Source organism: Sorex fumeus, unplaced genomic scaffold (genome assembly GCF_029834395.1).
Source record: "Sorex fumeus unplaced genomic scaffold, SorFum_2.1 ptg000054l, whole genome shotgun sequence".
Classification (NCBI taxonomy): domain Eukaryota; kingdom Metazoa; phylum Chordata; class Mammalia; order Eulipotyphla; family Soricidae; genus Sorex; species Sorex fumeus.
This window is the reverse complement of record NW_026606111.1, coordinates 5,031,470-5,047,206: the sequence shown is the minus strand read 5'-3', so window position 1 is coordinate 5,047,206 and position 15,737 is coordinate 5,031,470. Positions and strand designations below refer to the sequence as shown.

General features: G+C 40.6%; 1 protein-coding gene across 6 annotated transcripts in view; it reads right to left on the bottom strand.

The window, feature by feature from the left end:
- Window positions 1-7,763: 7,763 nt before the first annotated feature.
- Window positions 7,764-15,737, bottom strand: part of ORC3 (origin recognition complex subunit 3) — a 59,852-nt gene continuing 51,878 nt past the window's right edge. For 3 of the 6 annotated variants that reach the window (XM_056125083.1, XM_056125084.1, XM_056125088.1), the window contains 5 exons: window positions 12,818-12,918; window positions 11,307-11,448; window positions 9,599-9,715; window positions 8,569-8,648; window positions 7,764-8,074 (listed from right to left, as the gene is read on the bottom strand). In XM_056125083.1, coding sequence (XP_055981058.1) covers window positions 7,969-8,074; window positions 8,569-8,648; window positions 9,599-9,715; window positions 11,307-11,448; window positions 12,818-12,918 — 546 coding nt within the window. In that variant the 3' untranslated portion in view covers window positions 7,764-7,968. Of the gene's footprint in view, window positions 8,082-8,568; window positions 8,649-9,598; window positions 9,716-11,306; window positions 11,449-12,817; window positions 12,919-15,737 lie in introns of all 6 variants that reach the window. The other 3 variants (XM_056125085.1, XM_056125089.1, XM_056125087.1) reach the window with 3 other exon arrangements.

Below are 15,737 nucleotides of genomic sequence, written 5' to 3'. Positions count from 1 at the left end.
TCAGACATACTGACATATTGAATACTCTCGGTAGCTTGCCAGGCTCTCTGAGAGGGGTGAGGAATCGAACCCGGCTCGGCCAGGCTCCAGCCCCAGTTCTACTACTTTAAACCAATCACAAACATAGTAGACTGTATAGTGGCTAATGGGTACAAAAGATATTTACACGACATGGGGCTGGAGTGATAGCACAGTGGGTAGGGTGTTTGCTTTGCACTTGGCCTACCCGGGTTCAATTTCCAGCATCCCATGTGGTCCCCTGAGCACCGCCAGGAGTGATTCCTGAGTGCATGAGCCAGGAGTAACCCCTGCATCGTCAGTTGTGACCCAAAAAGCAAAAAAAAAAAGATATTTACAAAACAAAAAATGCTAATTTTACCAAGGCCAAACATTTGTATGGAGACTTTTGATGCTTAGATAATTCATGCATATTGAGGAACATTGGTAAAACAAAGTAGCAGTAATTTGAATATTGCCTTATTTTGTTTTGGGCCACACCTAGGTAACTCCTGGTTCTGTGTAGTGGGATTTGGAGGACCATATGAGATGATAGGACTCAAACATGTGTCCTACCTGCTGTACTGTTTCCAGTCCCCAAACTGTTCCACCTTTTTTTCTTTCCTTTTTTTAAATTGGTTTTTTTTGGCCCACACTTGGCAGTGCTCAGGGCTTACTCCGGGCTCTGCAGAGATACCTCCATGTGGAGTTTGGGGGGGCATGTGGGATTCTGGGAAAGGAACTGGGTTTGACCACATGCAAGCTAAAGTGCCTTACCTGCTATACTGTCGCTCCAACTCCTGATGCTGCCTTGTTTTAACAAAATAAAAATTCTGAGACCCTGAGGCACTATTTATTGGCAATTTGTGCCAGATCATTCTTGCACCCATTTTTATTGAATCACTGAGATATACAAAGCTTATTTGTGATTGGGTTTCAGTGAACTACAATGCTCAATACCAATCTCTTCAGTGTACTGTACATTATTAGAGACGGTCCTTGGCTTGTACATTGTTCAGTGTTTCTGACCCTCTACCGGTCAGAACCTATACTCTTCTCCTTCACTCCCACCCCATTGTATTTTCCTAATGCCAAAGTCAGAAGGGGGGAGGGGTGAAAATAGTTTCCAGTTGAGAACTATTAGTATTGAATAGATTTTTAGAATATAAGCAGTTAAGTATGAAGGTGTGTAGTGTAAACTAATTTTTATCTTTAGCGAAACAGTAAAGGTAAAAGAAAGTTTTAGTAGGCATGTGAACTTCCACATACTTTATTGGAGGGCAAGATATTAAAAAGACTATCAGTGATGGCAATATGAATAGAATTTGTACAAATTTAAGTGATGTTTTGATTATCTAGATTCATTTTAAGCAAATTTTTCCCATAAGTTTTTGCCTATCACCTTACCAAAATCCTACATTATGGAATTTTTAACTGGTTTTAAGCAGTGATGTAATTTTAGGAACAGAAAATTATAATGACTTCTGAATTTGTAGTAACATGGGCCCACTAGTTAATTGATGAGGACGCCATCTCAGTTTTGGTATTAAATCCCCAAATACCTCTGAAACTTTTTATTAATACCTAAAGAACTTAGTGTGCTTATGATCATCTTACTCTTAGTAAAAGTCAGTGCCAGTGTAGTGCTGTATTTCGGTCACTGTAAAGTGTACCTTAGTACACCTAGCTAGGTATTTAATTACATATTTCTGGGGGAAAGTAGTCATAGGTAACCTGGACAAAAATGGTTGTTCTAAAATGTCAAAGCTTCTGGCTATTGTGAATAGTGCGGAAATGAATATAGAAGTGCAGATGGTGTTTCTGCTGTGAGTTTTTGGACCCCCAGGGTATAATCTGGAAACAACCTGAGTGCCCAAGAACAGACAAAGGTAAAGGTAAAGGTAAAGGCCCTCCCGTTGATCGTCGATTTGCTCGAGCGGGCCCAGTAACGTCTCCATTGGAGACTTTGTTGTTACTGTGTCTGGCATATCGAATACTCTCGGTAGCTTGCCGGGCTCTCCGAGAGGGGCGGAGGAATCGAACTCGGGTCGGCCATGTTGGCCGCTTGTAAGGCGAACGCCCTACCCGCTGTGCTATCACTCCAGCCCAAGAACAGACAAATGGTTAAAAAAAATTATGGCACATCTACACAATGGAATACAATGCAGCTGTTAGGAAAAATGAAGTCCTGAAATTTGCCTACAAATGGATGGACATGGAGAGTATCATGCTGAGTGAAACGAGTCAGGAGAGGGACAGAGAATGTGGTTTATGAAAAATAGAAGACTAATATGCATGGCCAGGGAAAACGACCCAGGAGGTCTGGTCAGTGTTTGGAATCAACCACGAGTGTGTGTGGGACCAAAGACAGGTGGAAGACTGAGAAGAGACCAGTATGAAAATAGCTGGGAATGATCACGCCGGACAAGATGAGTGTTAATAGTAGTAAAGGTATAAGCACTGCACTGTCTTCCCGTTGTTCGTCAATTTGCTCTAGCAGGCCCAGTAATGTTTCCATTATGAGACTTGTTACTGTGTTTGGCATAGTGAGTATGTCACTTGCAAGGCTTTCGCACAAGATACTCTCAGTAGTTTGCTGGGCTCTCCAAGAGGGGCGGAGGAATCAAACTCAGGTCAGCCAAGTTGGCCATGTGCAAGGCAAACACCCTACCTGCTCCAGCCCAGTAAAGGGATATTCTTGATAAACTTTCACTGTAAATATTATAAACCAGAAGGAGAAAGAATAAAAGTGCCGTCCTTAGAGGCAGGCTGGGGGATGTGTGTGTGTGGGGGGGGTGATGGGAGGGAACCTGGGGACATTTGTGCGGGGAAAAGTACACTGGTGGGTGTTGGAATATTGTATGACTGAAATCCAATCATGGACAGCCTTAGTAATGGTCTATCACAGAGATTCAATAAAGTAAAATAATTTTAAAAAAGTCAAAGCAGTCTTTGACAAAGATAGCAAAAACGCATCTCCCAGATAAGTGGTTTCTAAGAGACATTGTAGTACCTAAGAGCTTTTTGGAAAGATTTCCAGGTCAGGTCCACTCAGGAGACTGCTGTAGTAGAAGGGTGGAGGTGGGGAGAACTGCTGGAATCTATTTAATACGCTCCTTAGGTGATCTAAACAACTTAGATCTAGATCTCTAGACTAAACAACTAGAGCTGGGAATGACTTTCACCTCAGATTTTCTTTATTCACTTCAAAATTATATACTGGGTGTTAACTGAAACCACTCTAGCAATCAGTCTGATCCTATATTTGCCCTAGGTAAGAGGCATCATTTCTGAAACCCATCTTAGATATGGTTCACTCTGATAGTCCTCTCCTGCACTATTTTTCTCTCTACAAGAGCATTCTCATAAACATAATAAATATGCCATTAAGAATCTTTTGATTATCGCACACTATTGCCCTATTTTTTTTATTTTGCTCTAAGTTCTATGGTTCTAAATCTATTCTCATCTTTGCCTCTGCTCCAGTTTTTCTTAGGGAAAAATTCAGACACAGTCCAGTAATACACAAAGTGAATTACTAATTGAACATACAGTCTATATTCAGATTTTCTCATTTGTTCCTAAAATATATCTTGTACTTTCCCCTCTTTGTAAAGTAGGATCCAATCAAATTTTTCTGATTTGAACAAGGTCTATTGTCCACTTCTGTCACTTTGAACTAAGAAGTGAGGGCTGAAGTCTTTGTTTTGGGGCTACACCAGCAATGTTTGGGGGTTATCCCTGGCTCTGAATTCAGGAATTATTCCTGGAGGTTCTTGGGGGACCATGTGGAATGCTGTGTCGCCCTCTGCAAGGTGAGCATCCTATCCACTGTACTACCATTCCACCCCAAGACTGAAATTTTTAGTAGTTTCAATCTGAGGCCTTTTATGCAAGTTATGCTATATCGTCTTCAATCTTATGCCAGCCAAGTCTGCATTTTTCTGAACTTTAAAACAGGAATACCCCAGAGTTCAACCCTTGGGCTCCTTGGCTACTTATATACCCATAACCTACAATCGCTCTTACCCTTATCCAAGATAGCAATTACCTTTACTCCTAATTGGTCTCCTAATGGGTCTTTCTTTGTCTTGCTTCACTTCCTTCCTACTATCCAGCCTTATCTCAAAGCAGTCAAACTGAACCTTAAGTCAAAAAGCCTTACAAAGACCCAAGAACAAAATGCATGTTTGCACCTGGTCTTTGTCTTGCTTCACTTCCTTCCTACTATCCAGCCTTATCTCAAAGCAGTCAAACTGAACCTTAAGTCAAAAAGCCTTACAAAGACCCAAGAACAAAATGCATGTTTGCACCATGTAGCTGACTTGGTTCGGTTGACTTTAAGTTCAGTCACATGGATCAGTCCTAACAGTCCTCCAAACATAGGAGCAAGCCCTAAACATCGCAGTATGCCCTGCAAAAACAATATGAAAAACCTTACAAAGGTCCATAGAGCTTTGTTACTGACACTTTACCCACCTCATTCAATTTTCTTTTGCTCACTCTACCTATCCTCTAATTAGACTACCTTCGTGGTGGTGCTTACCTAATTTCCAAGTTGAAAGCTTTTTGCATGTATGTACATTTGCTGTTCCTTCAGTGCAACTTGCATAATCTTACCTTACGGTCAATCATTTATCAAAGTTGGCTTGAGTAGGCCTACTGTAATAACTTTAAAATTGCAGCACCATATCCTGGATAGCCCCTCTGCCTTTTAACATTACTTCCTCTTGGAAGAATACAGTGAAGACAAGTTCCTGGAACAGTGGCTGGTACATAGTATGTTCTCAGGAGTTTTTGAATTTCAGAGATGAATTTAAAATTGGTATTTAAACCAAAAACTTGGTGGATTTACATTTGTACAGTAGATAATGAAATTTTACTGTAAAATAATTTGGTTGAAATTATACTGTAAAGAAAATCTTAATATAGGTGTGTATCACTTAATATAGTGATGATACAGCAGACAGGATGCTTGTATGTGGTCAAGCTAGGTTCGATCCCTGGGACCCCATATGGTCCTCCAAGCACCACCAGGAATGATTCCTGAGTACTTGGTTGCTTGGTGTGCCCCTCAGCAACCCCCTCCCCCCAGGAAAAAAATCTGAACACAGACCTGAGCTGTTAGGCTGGTTTGAAGTTTTGTGCTCCACAAGTGAGCTTTACGTATAAATTTTACGGTATTCAGTGTGAAAAAAAGGCAGTTTGTGTCTCATAGTTTAAACCTACAGAAGGAAAACCATGGTGGTTTAGTGCAAGACATGTAGTTAGCATGAATTCATGTTATGAATTATCTACAGCCAACTATAGATAAAAGTAGGACTAACATTCAGGGAACCTGGACCTCAGAGAGGCATGAATCTACTGCTCTGAGGTTGGTACCTTTACAATGTAATAAGCATTTTGCTATAAGAGTCTCCATTTTTTTGATTTGGGGGCCACACCCAGCGATGCTTAAGGGTTATTACTGGCTCTGCGCTCAGGAATCACTCCTGGTGTGCTTGGGGGACCATATGGAATGCAAGGGATCAAGGGATTGATCCCCTGGTTTGTGTGTGGCATGAAAGGCAAGCACCCTATCTGCTGTACTATCACTGCAGCCCTTGTTACTTTTTTTTTTTTCCCTTCTTGGGTCACATCAGGCGATGCACAGGAGTTACTCCTGGCTCTGCAGTCAGGAATTACTACTGGCGGTGCTCAGGAATGCTAGGAATCGAACCCTGGTTGGCCGCGTGCAAGGCAAATGCCCCATTTGCTGTGCTATTGCTCCAGCCCCTTGTTACTGAGTTTTAAAAGCAGTTTTATTTAATGCTTGTCTACCTTTTTGAAAGCTAATGGAACCATACATACCAATGGTGTCATTAACAGGATGGAGATTATCAGAAAACCTTTCCCACACTGCTGACTGCATCTTTAAAAGAAGACAACTGATAGGAAAAAAAATCCCCCAAATCAGCTACATATTTTACCCGAGATTTTATTATAGTTGTCATATATAGTTATGATTAGTTGTCATATTATTTCCAAAGGGGTCATATCCCATTTTGTAGACTGCTCCATCACTTCATAAGATGACAGACTGTGTTTGAGAGGGAGGTTTTGAGCCACATCCTGCAGAACTATTCCTGCAGGAGTGTGACTTCTGGCAGACCATATGCAGTAGTAGCGACTGAACTGGTGTCACCACGTGCAAGGCTAGCAACTTACCTCTGTTATTATCCAGCCCCAGAGGTGCCTTTGATACGTGAATTCCAAGATGTTGTAAAACTTATATTCAGTTTCTCATGGTGGTGTTTATCATAAATTACCCAATTTCCAAGTTGAAAGCCTTGTGTGCATATGAGCATGTGCCGAAATTTTGAATAAATCCTGGTATCTTTCAATGAGAAATTCAATCTGCCATAACTATTTCTCTAAGGTCTGTCGACTAGGCAGTTTCTGCTCTAGCTTGCAGTTAATTGCTTTTGGCACCTTGGGATTTTCCATTTTAACCTCACAGCATCTTGACAATTTGTTGAGGATATATATTTCCTAGTATTTTTTTGGATGGGGGAGGGTTGTGAGGGATAACAATCCACAGGCTCAGTGCTTATTCCTGGCTCTACTAAGGCATCACTCCTGTCTGTCAGTTCTTGGAAGACTACATGGGGTGCCAGGAATGGAACCAGGCATAGCAGCATGCAAGGCAAGCGCCTAAATCTCGACTATCTCTCTGAACCTCATCTAACATTTTTGTTTTCAGAGGGGAATAAGAGCCATTAGTTACTGATTCAGTGTCTCTTCTTTATACTCCCAAATTAACAAGGTTTAAGTTATATATCAATTTATATTACACTGAAAAATAATTTAACATTGGTCCTCAAGGTATAAAGCCTGATATTAGGAAGTGGCTGGGGTACCATAAGGAATGCCAGGGATCAGAGCGAGTCCAGTTGCATGTACCCTACCTACTCTGCTATCTATCTGGCCCTTGTTTAGGTTTTACTGTGAAGGGAATTGAACCCAGTGCCTTACACATGCAAGCTTGTATTCTACTGAGCCACATCTCTGGCTCCTGTTAGTGAATAAAGACAGCCCAGAAGTCTCTGAGGAATAGGACATTCAATAATGAACTTGAGATATCTTTGTTTCATTATGTCTTGGTGAGTTTTTGTCAGGGAAGAGATCTGAATGTCTGGACTTTACAATTTCATCTGGACTTTACTTTCCCTGTCTGGGTTATAAGATTGAATTGTAATTGGCAAAGACCATGAGTCTCCAAGCTAGGTCATTCTGAAAAAATGTTTTTTGCCTCCAAATGTAAAAGTCAAACAACTTAGTTGTTTTTAATTTGTAAGACTAAAGGAAGTGCAGCAGAGCAGTTTTTGAACCAAAATAGTACGAGGAGAAATAATCCTACATATTTAATTTCACAGTTTACAAAAGAAACCAAGAAGCAGAATAAAGGAACTTATTACATTTATACATTTTTGTATTGCCTTGCAAGCGGCGGCCAATACGGCCCACCCAAGTTCGATACCTCCGCTCCTCTCGGAGAGCCCAGCAAGCTCCCCAGAGTATCTCACCCTCAGGGCAAAGCCTGGCCAGCTACCCATGCCCTATTCGATATGCCAAACACACAACAAGACGTTACTGGGCCTGCTCGAGCAAATCAATGATCAATTGGAGGACAGTGACATTTTGTATATTCAAGAACAACTTACTCATAACTTAGTAATGACTGTGAAAATCACAGTGATACCAGGAAAGACAAATTTTAATTAAATGTAAGCGTTTTATTTGTTGGATTCAAACTACTCCAAAGGTTTTTAAATATTATTTCTGTGGTCATCACTCTAAATTCCTGGTTGAACATCCCATGTAGATTCACAGTTCTTGCAAACCACATTTCCTCTAATGGCAGGTAAACAGAACTGGTCTTGTCTTTCTCTCAAGTTAAATGTGATCATTTCGGCTTCCTTAATTTACTTTCTAGCAGCCTCCCCATGTTAACCTTGCCACATGGTCAGTCTTCTGTTTGGTAGGTTTTATAAATCCTAAAAGTTCTAGTTCAGAAACTGCTCTGATAAATCGAGCACTGGAGACTATAGCTAAGGAAATTCATCATGTAGGTTCTGACAAAAAATTTTTAAATTCCACTGGTTAAAATGTTAGTTGGTACACATAGTATAATAGACATTCCTCCTAAGTAAAGCTATAATTGAAAACATTAAGAATTAGAATCTACTGTAAGACATAACAAAAAAGTAATGCTTCTCTAATTGTTATCAAGTAACATGAAAACTGCTTCCCCCTACATCTACTAATAATTTTACCAACTTTAGTAAACTTTTAATCTTAGAAGTTTTAAACCAGATAGTTTAGATTTAGTGTCATTTAAGACTAAATTCAGAGTACTTAGAAATGAATTCTGGGTTGATGTAGTTACAAGTGTTAAGGTTGTGTGGCGCTTTTTTTTTTTTTTACAAAAAAACCTTTTAATGTATTATCAGGAGAAATGACAAACTTACATTCTAAATGTACTTCAAGTGTCTGAGAACTTGAGTAGTCAAACTGACTTTAAAAGGATACTGGATAATTTCATTCCTTTCTTCTGAGGTTACAGAATTTACATCCATTTGTTCAGCAGCTGTCACAACTGTTGCAAAAGCCTTTTAAGAGAAAAGACAATAAAAATCTCCAGTTGCCAAACATCTTTTATTACACTACCTTGATGGCTGGGTTAAGCCAGACTAAGCAATGCTATTCCTGATAGTTGGTACATTTTGTTTATTAGACCAAACTTCAAATTCTCAAAACTGCACTATGCTACTTTAAATGAAATACGTATTAAAGAATAATGGAACTGTTCCTGAATAATCATGTTTCAGAAAACCAAGATGCGTGAAGAGGAAATCAAGAAACAAAACTGGTGAAGGCTAAAGGTCCTCCATTACAGCAGGAAAAAGCTCTTCCTAGAAGCAGTTGATTACGCATTTCCCCCCCAAAAATCAAAAAATTAAAACCCCAGAATCAACCCATTTTCCCCCCCTTGGAATGAACTAGATTATGAATATTTTTTAAATGGTGACAAGACATCTGTTAAATAGGACTTTCTGTGAGTTGTGATCTTTTTAACAGTCTTCTGAGGGAAAGAATAGTTATTTAAAGAAATTAACTGCAGTTGTCGATTGCCTTGCCAAATATTCTTTGTACTTCCTGACTGCGAAGCCTGTTGTGTAGTCATTCCAATATCCATTTTTTTCTTTTATGTAATAAAAACAATAATACAACTTTTGGGGGCAGGAGGTGAAATAACAAAGAAGTAACTTAAAACTATTTAGCTTTTGCTTACTGTTGTGGAGTTAGAGCATATTCTGATCTGGCACGAAAAGTGAACTGGCTTGGTTGAGGAACGCGTGCACAGGGCATAGGAGTGGGAATATCCAACAGTTAGCTGCTTTTCTGGAAGAATTTCTCAAGTATAGTATTTCTCACTTTCCAAAAGGCAGGGCATTAGAAAGTAAAGCATGAGTTCCAAAATGCAAGAAGTATAAAAACATCCTAAGAAAGTTGTTAACGGGTGATTAAATACACAGCCTGTTCTTTTCCCCTGACCTACCTCTGACCAGTCCACAAGGTTGATTAGCCTACTACATTCTAGGTGCAGTTTATATGCTATACAGATGTCTGGGGCAACATTTGGAATGCAGCCTTCTTCAGTTTTCAGTGCTTCATTCTAAAAATAATAAATTAATGTTCAGAAATGATTAGGGTCTTCTAGAAATAATTAAGAATAAAATTAGTCATTCATGAATTCTCTAACCTAATGTTAGTAAGTCAGTAAATGCAACCTTACACTTCTTTTATTGAGATGCATTTATTCTTCAATTAATTAGTTCTTATTTATTATTAATTAGGTCTTGAAGGAAAAGCACAAAGTGCTAGAGTATGTGCTTTGCATCCTGGAACACTGGGATCAATCCCCAGCTCCCAGGGGTCCTTGGAACAACACCTAAACATCATCACCATGTGTGGCCCCCCCCAAAAAAACAGAACAAAGGTTTGGTTCTGATCACAATCCCCTTGGGTTCTAAACATTAGCCATATGATTAATCATTACATGCATTAATGCATTTCTGGTTTCCATTAAAAGTTTAGCTATTTCCAGTATCTATAGTTATGCAAATTCTATCATATTCTCTAATATCAACATACCACTACCAGGATTATCTCAAATACTGTGTTGTGTACCCTGAAGATCCTAACCCGTATGAAAACCACCAAGTGGTTTTTCAATCTCTTTGAACTATATGGTACTTATGGAGAAACAAAAATAATTTGTTATCTCCACATCAGCAGAGAGATTACATTTCCCATAATCTAATACTGTCGCAGCAGGGTTCTCTGGTAACATGACATCAAGCATGAAGACAGATTTTTAAAAAGATTTTAATTTGTGGTTTCTATCATAAAACTAATGTTTTTAAATAGGATATAATTTAAACTCACCACAATCACCATCAATGAAAATCACCAGTCCAGTGATTTTTTTAATCTTCCTAATTAGTATCTTTTGTTTTGCCTAATCTGTTAAGTCTGTAAACCTCACTGGAATGCTCTTCATAGGTTTTGTGAAGTTACTCCTTAATCATCCTTTGTAGAAATAATTCTAGGAGCTTAACTGAGTTAATAACAAATTATTTTATGTATATGTAGCTTACTGAAATATCGTATACTGAATGCTTAAAGTGGCTATTTTATAAGAAAGCTTTAAAATTCTGACTGTAGAACTCTATTCAAAGAACTTACTAGAAGTACAAATTTGTCTAGATTTCAGTTTTATCCCCCAGTGTTGGTTATCTTCCAAACTCTAACTCTGAAGACAGTCTTTCAAAGTAGATCTTTCTTTTTTAAATCCCAGATAAAATCCCAATGTCTGTATTTTGCCACTGAGAAACAACTATTTGGAGCTTTTAAGTAATTTTATTAGGCCATCTGACCTATTTATTTGGTCTGTAGGAAACATTTCCTTAACTTTAACAGGAGTAATAGTAGAATCTCAACTTTCTGTGTCCTTCATCTGGTTTTAATACATTAAAGCAGACACTGACCATGTGGACAAGAAGTGGGCAGCATCAACTAGTTGCTGATAAGTATTTTGACTAGATTAGGAAATAACATGGAAAATCAAAATAATTTTTAAAAATTGAAAGAGGTAAAAACCTGAGATTCCAACTCTGTTCATTAAAATTACTAATGTACCATATCTTTGTGACAAATGAAGCCAGAGACCTGAACATAAACTCAGAGAAATGACTGCTTCTTACCTTGAGATAATAATAAGGGTTGTTGAGTGCAGTGTGGAGGGCGATTCTCGGAGCAGCATTCAAGTGCTCACGAAGGACATGAGCTGCACTGAAGTATACAACCTCGTGCAGAGGCTGAGTCTCGGGGGGCACAAGGTGTTCTCTGAAACAGCAAAGCTATGAATCAGCTTTTAGATAAGAAGAGATTTATTTTCAATGCAATATTTTTGTCACTCTGGGGAGAATTGAGCAATTTATTTAACAAGCAAAATCAACAATGAGTGGGACGAACGGAGGGAGAGAAAAAGAGGGAGGGGAAGAAGGAGGGAGGGAAGAAGAATGCAGGAATGGTTTCAGTGATGCTGTTTCCAGGATGGGCAATTATCCAATTGTAATTCTTAGTATTTTTGTTGTTGTTTTCGGTAACACCTGATGGTGCTCAGGGGCTACTCTGTTCGGGGTTATTCCTAGTGCTACTTCGGACCTTGTGGTGTTGGAGGTCAAACCCTCCATATTAAAAATGCACCCAAGGGAGCTAGAGTGATAGCACAGCGGGTAGGGTATTAGCCCTTGCACACGGCAGACCTAGGTTCAATTCCCAGCATCCGATATGGTCCCCCGAGCACCGCCAGGAGTAATTTCTGAGTGCAAGAGCCAGGAGTAACCCCTGTGCATCATCGGGTGTGACCCCCCCCCCAAAAAAAAATTATGCACCCATGCTACCTCTATAGTATCCCCACTTATAATTCCTGACCGTAACTCCCTCATACGCCAAATTCATTAAAGATCATACTGAAATTCCTACTAAGCATGAGGACTGGAAATCTAACAAGGCAATTGATAGTAAACTGCAGGAAAATTATTTTCATTAAAATCTTATTACTCTAGCACAACGGAAGGGCATTTGCCTTGCATGCTGCCGGCCCGGCCGATTCCTCCGCCCCTCTTGGAGAGCTCAGCAAACTACTGAGAGTATCTCACGCGCACAGCAAAGCCTGGCAAGTTACTCGTGATGTATTCAATATGCCAAACACAGTAACAAGTCTCACAATGGAGACATTACTGGGCCCACTCGAGCAAAATCAATGAATAACGGGAGGACTGTGTTTGTATATTTAATGTTTACAAATTCAGATCATTTTCAAGGCAAAAAGCACTTTTAGGATGTCTTTAGAGACCATCCACCAGTGGAAACATAAAATCTGCCTGAACTTTATTTTCACTGGACTACATTGGTTGAACAGTGACAAAACATCATATATTATTAGCATTTTTGTTCAATATTTTTGTTCAGATATATTTCTTCACCATACATTTTTATTTACATATTAGCAATTTTGTTCAAATTATTATTTCAATAACTTTATTTCTACTGGCACAGAAAAGTACTTCTGCAAATTATTTGCCTAAATCCTAATCCAAAGAAAGCCCCCTAAACTATGGTGATAGACAGTGCTCTTCTGGGTCATAATCCAGAACCAATGTTCTCTGGGAAAATGCATGACTTTTAGCTTTAAGTTCAGCACACTCACCTCACTAGGCTGTCAATGAAGTTCACAACTTTTTCTCTGAGTACTTCAAACTTGGTCTGTTTCTTACTTGTTCTTCTTAACTCTTTCATTTCCAGTAGGGACTATGGATGAAAGAACATACTTTTTCTGGTGATACTGAAACAGAAAAGCTCTCAGAGGGGCACTCTGTTGCTCGGGCAGAGGCAACCTAAATTCTTTCCAGGAGAGAAAATATGCACAGAAAGACCACATCAAAATAAATTCAGGACTGCTGACTTGTAGAGTGCATGCTTTGATTTGCATGTACAAGGTCCTGGGTTCAACCCTGACACCCCCCAAATAAGTTTATTATTTGTCCTTAAGATCTAACACACAAAAAATGAGTTTATATTTATTCTTAAGATCTGGAAAGAATTTTTCTTCCCATGCACCGAACTTGAAATACATATCAAGTGTATTTTCAGGGAAAGAGGAAGAAAGCAGTTCACTTCACTACTAAACTAGATGGTGACGTGTTCACTCTCCAATCTACTTCTTCATTTAAGAAGGAGAAGAAAAAACTACTCTTGAGACATACTAAAAAATAGATTCTATGAGTTTTGCTTTGATGGGAATTTTATTCTACATTTATTGTAATCTGATATTACAGTACAAAGAAGGTGCTGCTACAATCAATGACAATCAAGAATTTAATAGAACAAGTGAAAATTTGCATGACGTACTGTGGCTCATTTTTTTTTAAAACTTTTTTTAAAAAATTTTTGGGCCAGGGTGTTGCCCCATTCGCCCTCTCCTCTCTGGAAAGAAAGATGGCGGCCACATGGGAGCCTTGTGGACAGCAGGTATGAGCCGGGAGTGTGGGGGCAACTAAAACCTCATGGGAAGGGGGGCGTTCCGGTCCGTCCTTCACGCCCTACCGAGGTCACCAGTTGCCCCCCACGAGCGGCTCTCCAGCACGGCCACAGCCCCAGAAGCACAAGGGCTTAATGCAGAACCCAGCAGCTTGGAGCAGAAAAGTGAACGGACTATGCATTGATCCAGGCCATCAAGTCTGCCGGAGGGGAAAGGGTGTTGCCCCATTCGCCCTCTCCTCTCTGGAAAGAAAGATGGCGGCCACCTGGGAGCCTTGTGGACAGCAGGTATGAGCCGGGAGTGTGGGGTCGACTAAAACCTCATGGGAAGGGGGGCGTTTCGGTCCGCCCTTCACGCCCTACCGAGGCCACCAGGTGCCCCCACGAGCGGCTCTCCAGCACGGCCACAGCCCCAGAAGCACAATGACCTAATGCAGAACCCAGCAGCTTGGAGCAGAAAAGTGAAAGGACTATGCGTTAATCCAGGCAATCATTTCTGCCCAGAGGGGAAAGGGTGTTGCTCCCTTCCGCCCTCCTCCCTCTGGAAAGAAAGATGGCGGCCACATGGGAGCCTTGTGGACAGCAGGTATGAGCCGGGGGTGTGGGGGCGACTAAAACCTCATGGGAAGGGGGGCGTTCTGGTCCGTCCTTCACGCCCTACCGAGGTCACCAGTTGCCCCCCACGAGCGGCTCTCCAGCACGGCCACGGCCCCAGAAGCACAAGGACTTAATGCAGAACCCAGCAGCTTGGAGCAGAAAAGTGAACGGACTCTGCATTGATCCAGGCCATCAAGTCTGCCGGAGGGGAAAGGGTGTTGCCCCATTCGCCCTCTCCTCTCTGGAAAGAAAGATGGCGGCCACATGGGAGCCTTGTGGACAGCAGGTATGAGCCGGGAGTGTGGGGGCGACTAAAACCTCATGGGAAGGGGGGCGTTTTGGTCCGCCCTTCACGCCCTACCGAGGCCACCGGTTGCCCCCCGCGAGCGGCTCTCCAGCACGGCCAGGACTCCAGAACACAGAAACCAATTTCTTAACTATCTGACTTTCAGTAGAAATACTTCCAGGGTCAATAGGTAAAAGAGCAGAAATCCAAAACCAACATTTAATTCTTGAACCCAGCCGTAGAAAGCAAATCACTTCACAATGCTTTTTCAGCATGTCTGATTTGGGGGGGGGGGGTAAACTCTAAATAATAGTGGTGAATCTTTTATTGAAACAATGAATCTAATCAAAGCAGATAGAGTGTTAACTAGAATTCATCTGCTTCACAGGGACGGGGAGGGGTGGGGGGTGGGGTTTTATTGGGGTTCTTCATGGGAAAAAATAAGTATTGGTAAAGGGAAATGTGTTTGATATTTGCATGACTGAGACATAAACCTGAAAGCTTTGTAACCTTTCCCACAGTGATTCAATAAATAAATTTAAAAAAAAAAAATTTTTTTTGGGCCACATCTAGCAATACTCCTGGCTCTGCACTTACTCCTAGCGTGCTGGGGGAATCATATGGGATGCTGGGAATTAAACCCAAGTTGGCTATGTGGAAGGCAAGCACTCTACCTGCTGTGCCATTTCTATGGCCACTCACTTAATTTTTACTTATGCAGTTAAAAAAATCAAGAAAGGGGCTGGAGTGATATAGTACAGTGGGTAGAGAGTTTGCCTTGCACATGGCCAATCCGGGTTCAATTCCCAGCATCCCATTTGGTCCCCCAAGCACCGCCAGGAGTAATTCCTAAGTGCATGAGCCAGGAGTGTTGGGTAAGATCCTGTGCAGTGCTGGGTGTGACCCCCCCCCCAAAAAAAAACAAAACAAAACCAAAAAACCAAGAAAGTATCTAAAACTTAGTTGCTGAAACAGAAGAAAAACAAATACCTCAGATAAATAATTAGATTCCTTTTTGTAATCTTTTCTCATTTCTTTTCTAAGCTACAAGAACACTTTCCACCTATGCCAGCAGACTGTACACATGTGAAGGAATGGCAGTGGGACTAACATGTTTGATTTATAAGTGAGTTCCCAAATCCACTTTGTTCCTGGTATTGTCGTTTAAAACTGAAAACAAAACACTGAGATAGAAAAATCTAGAGCA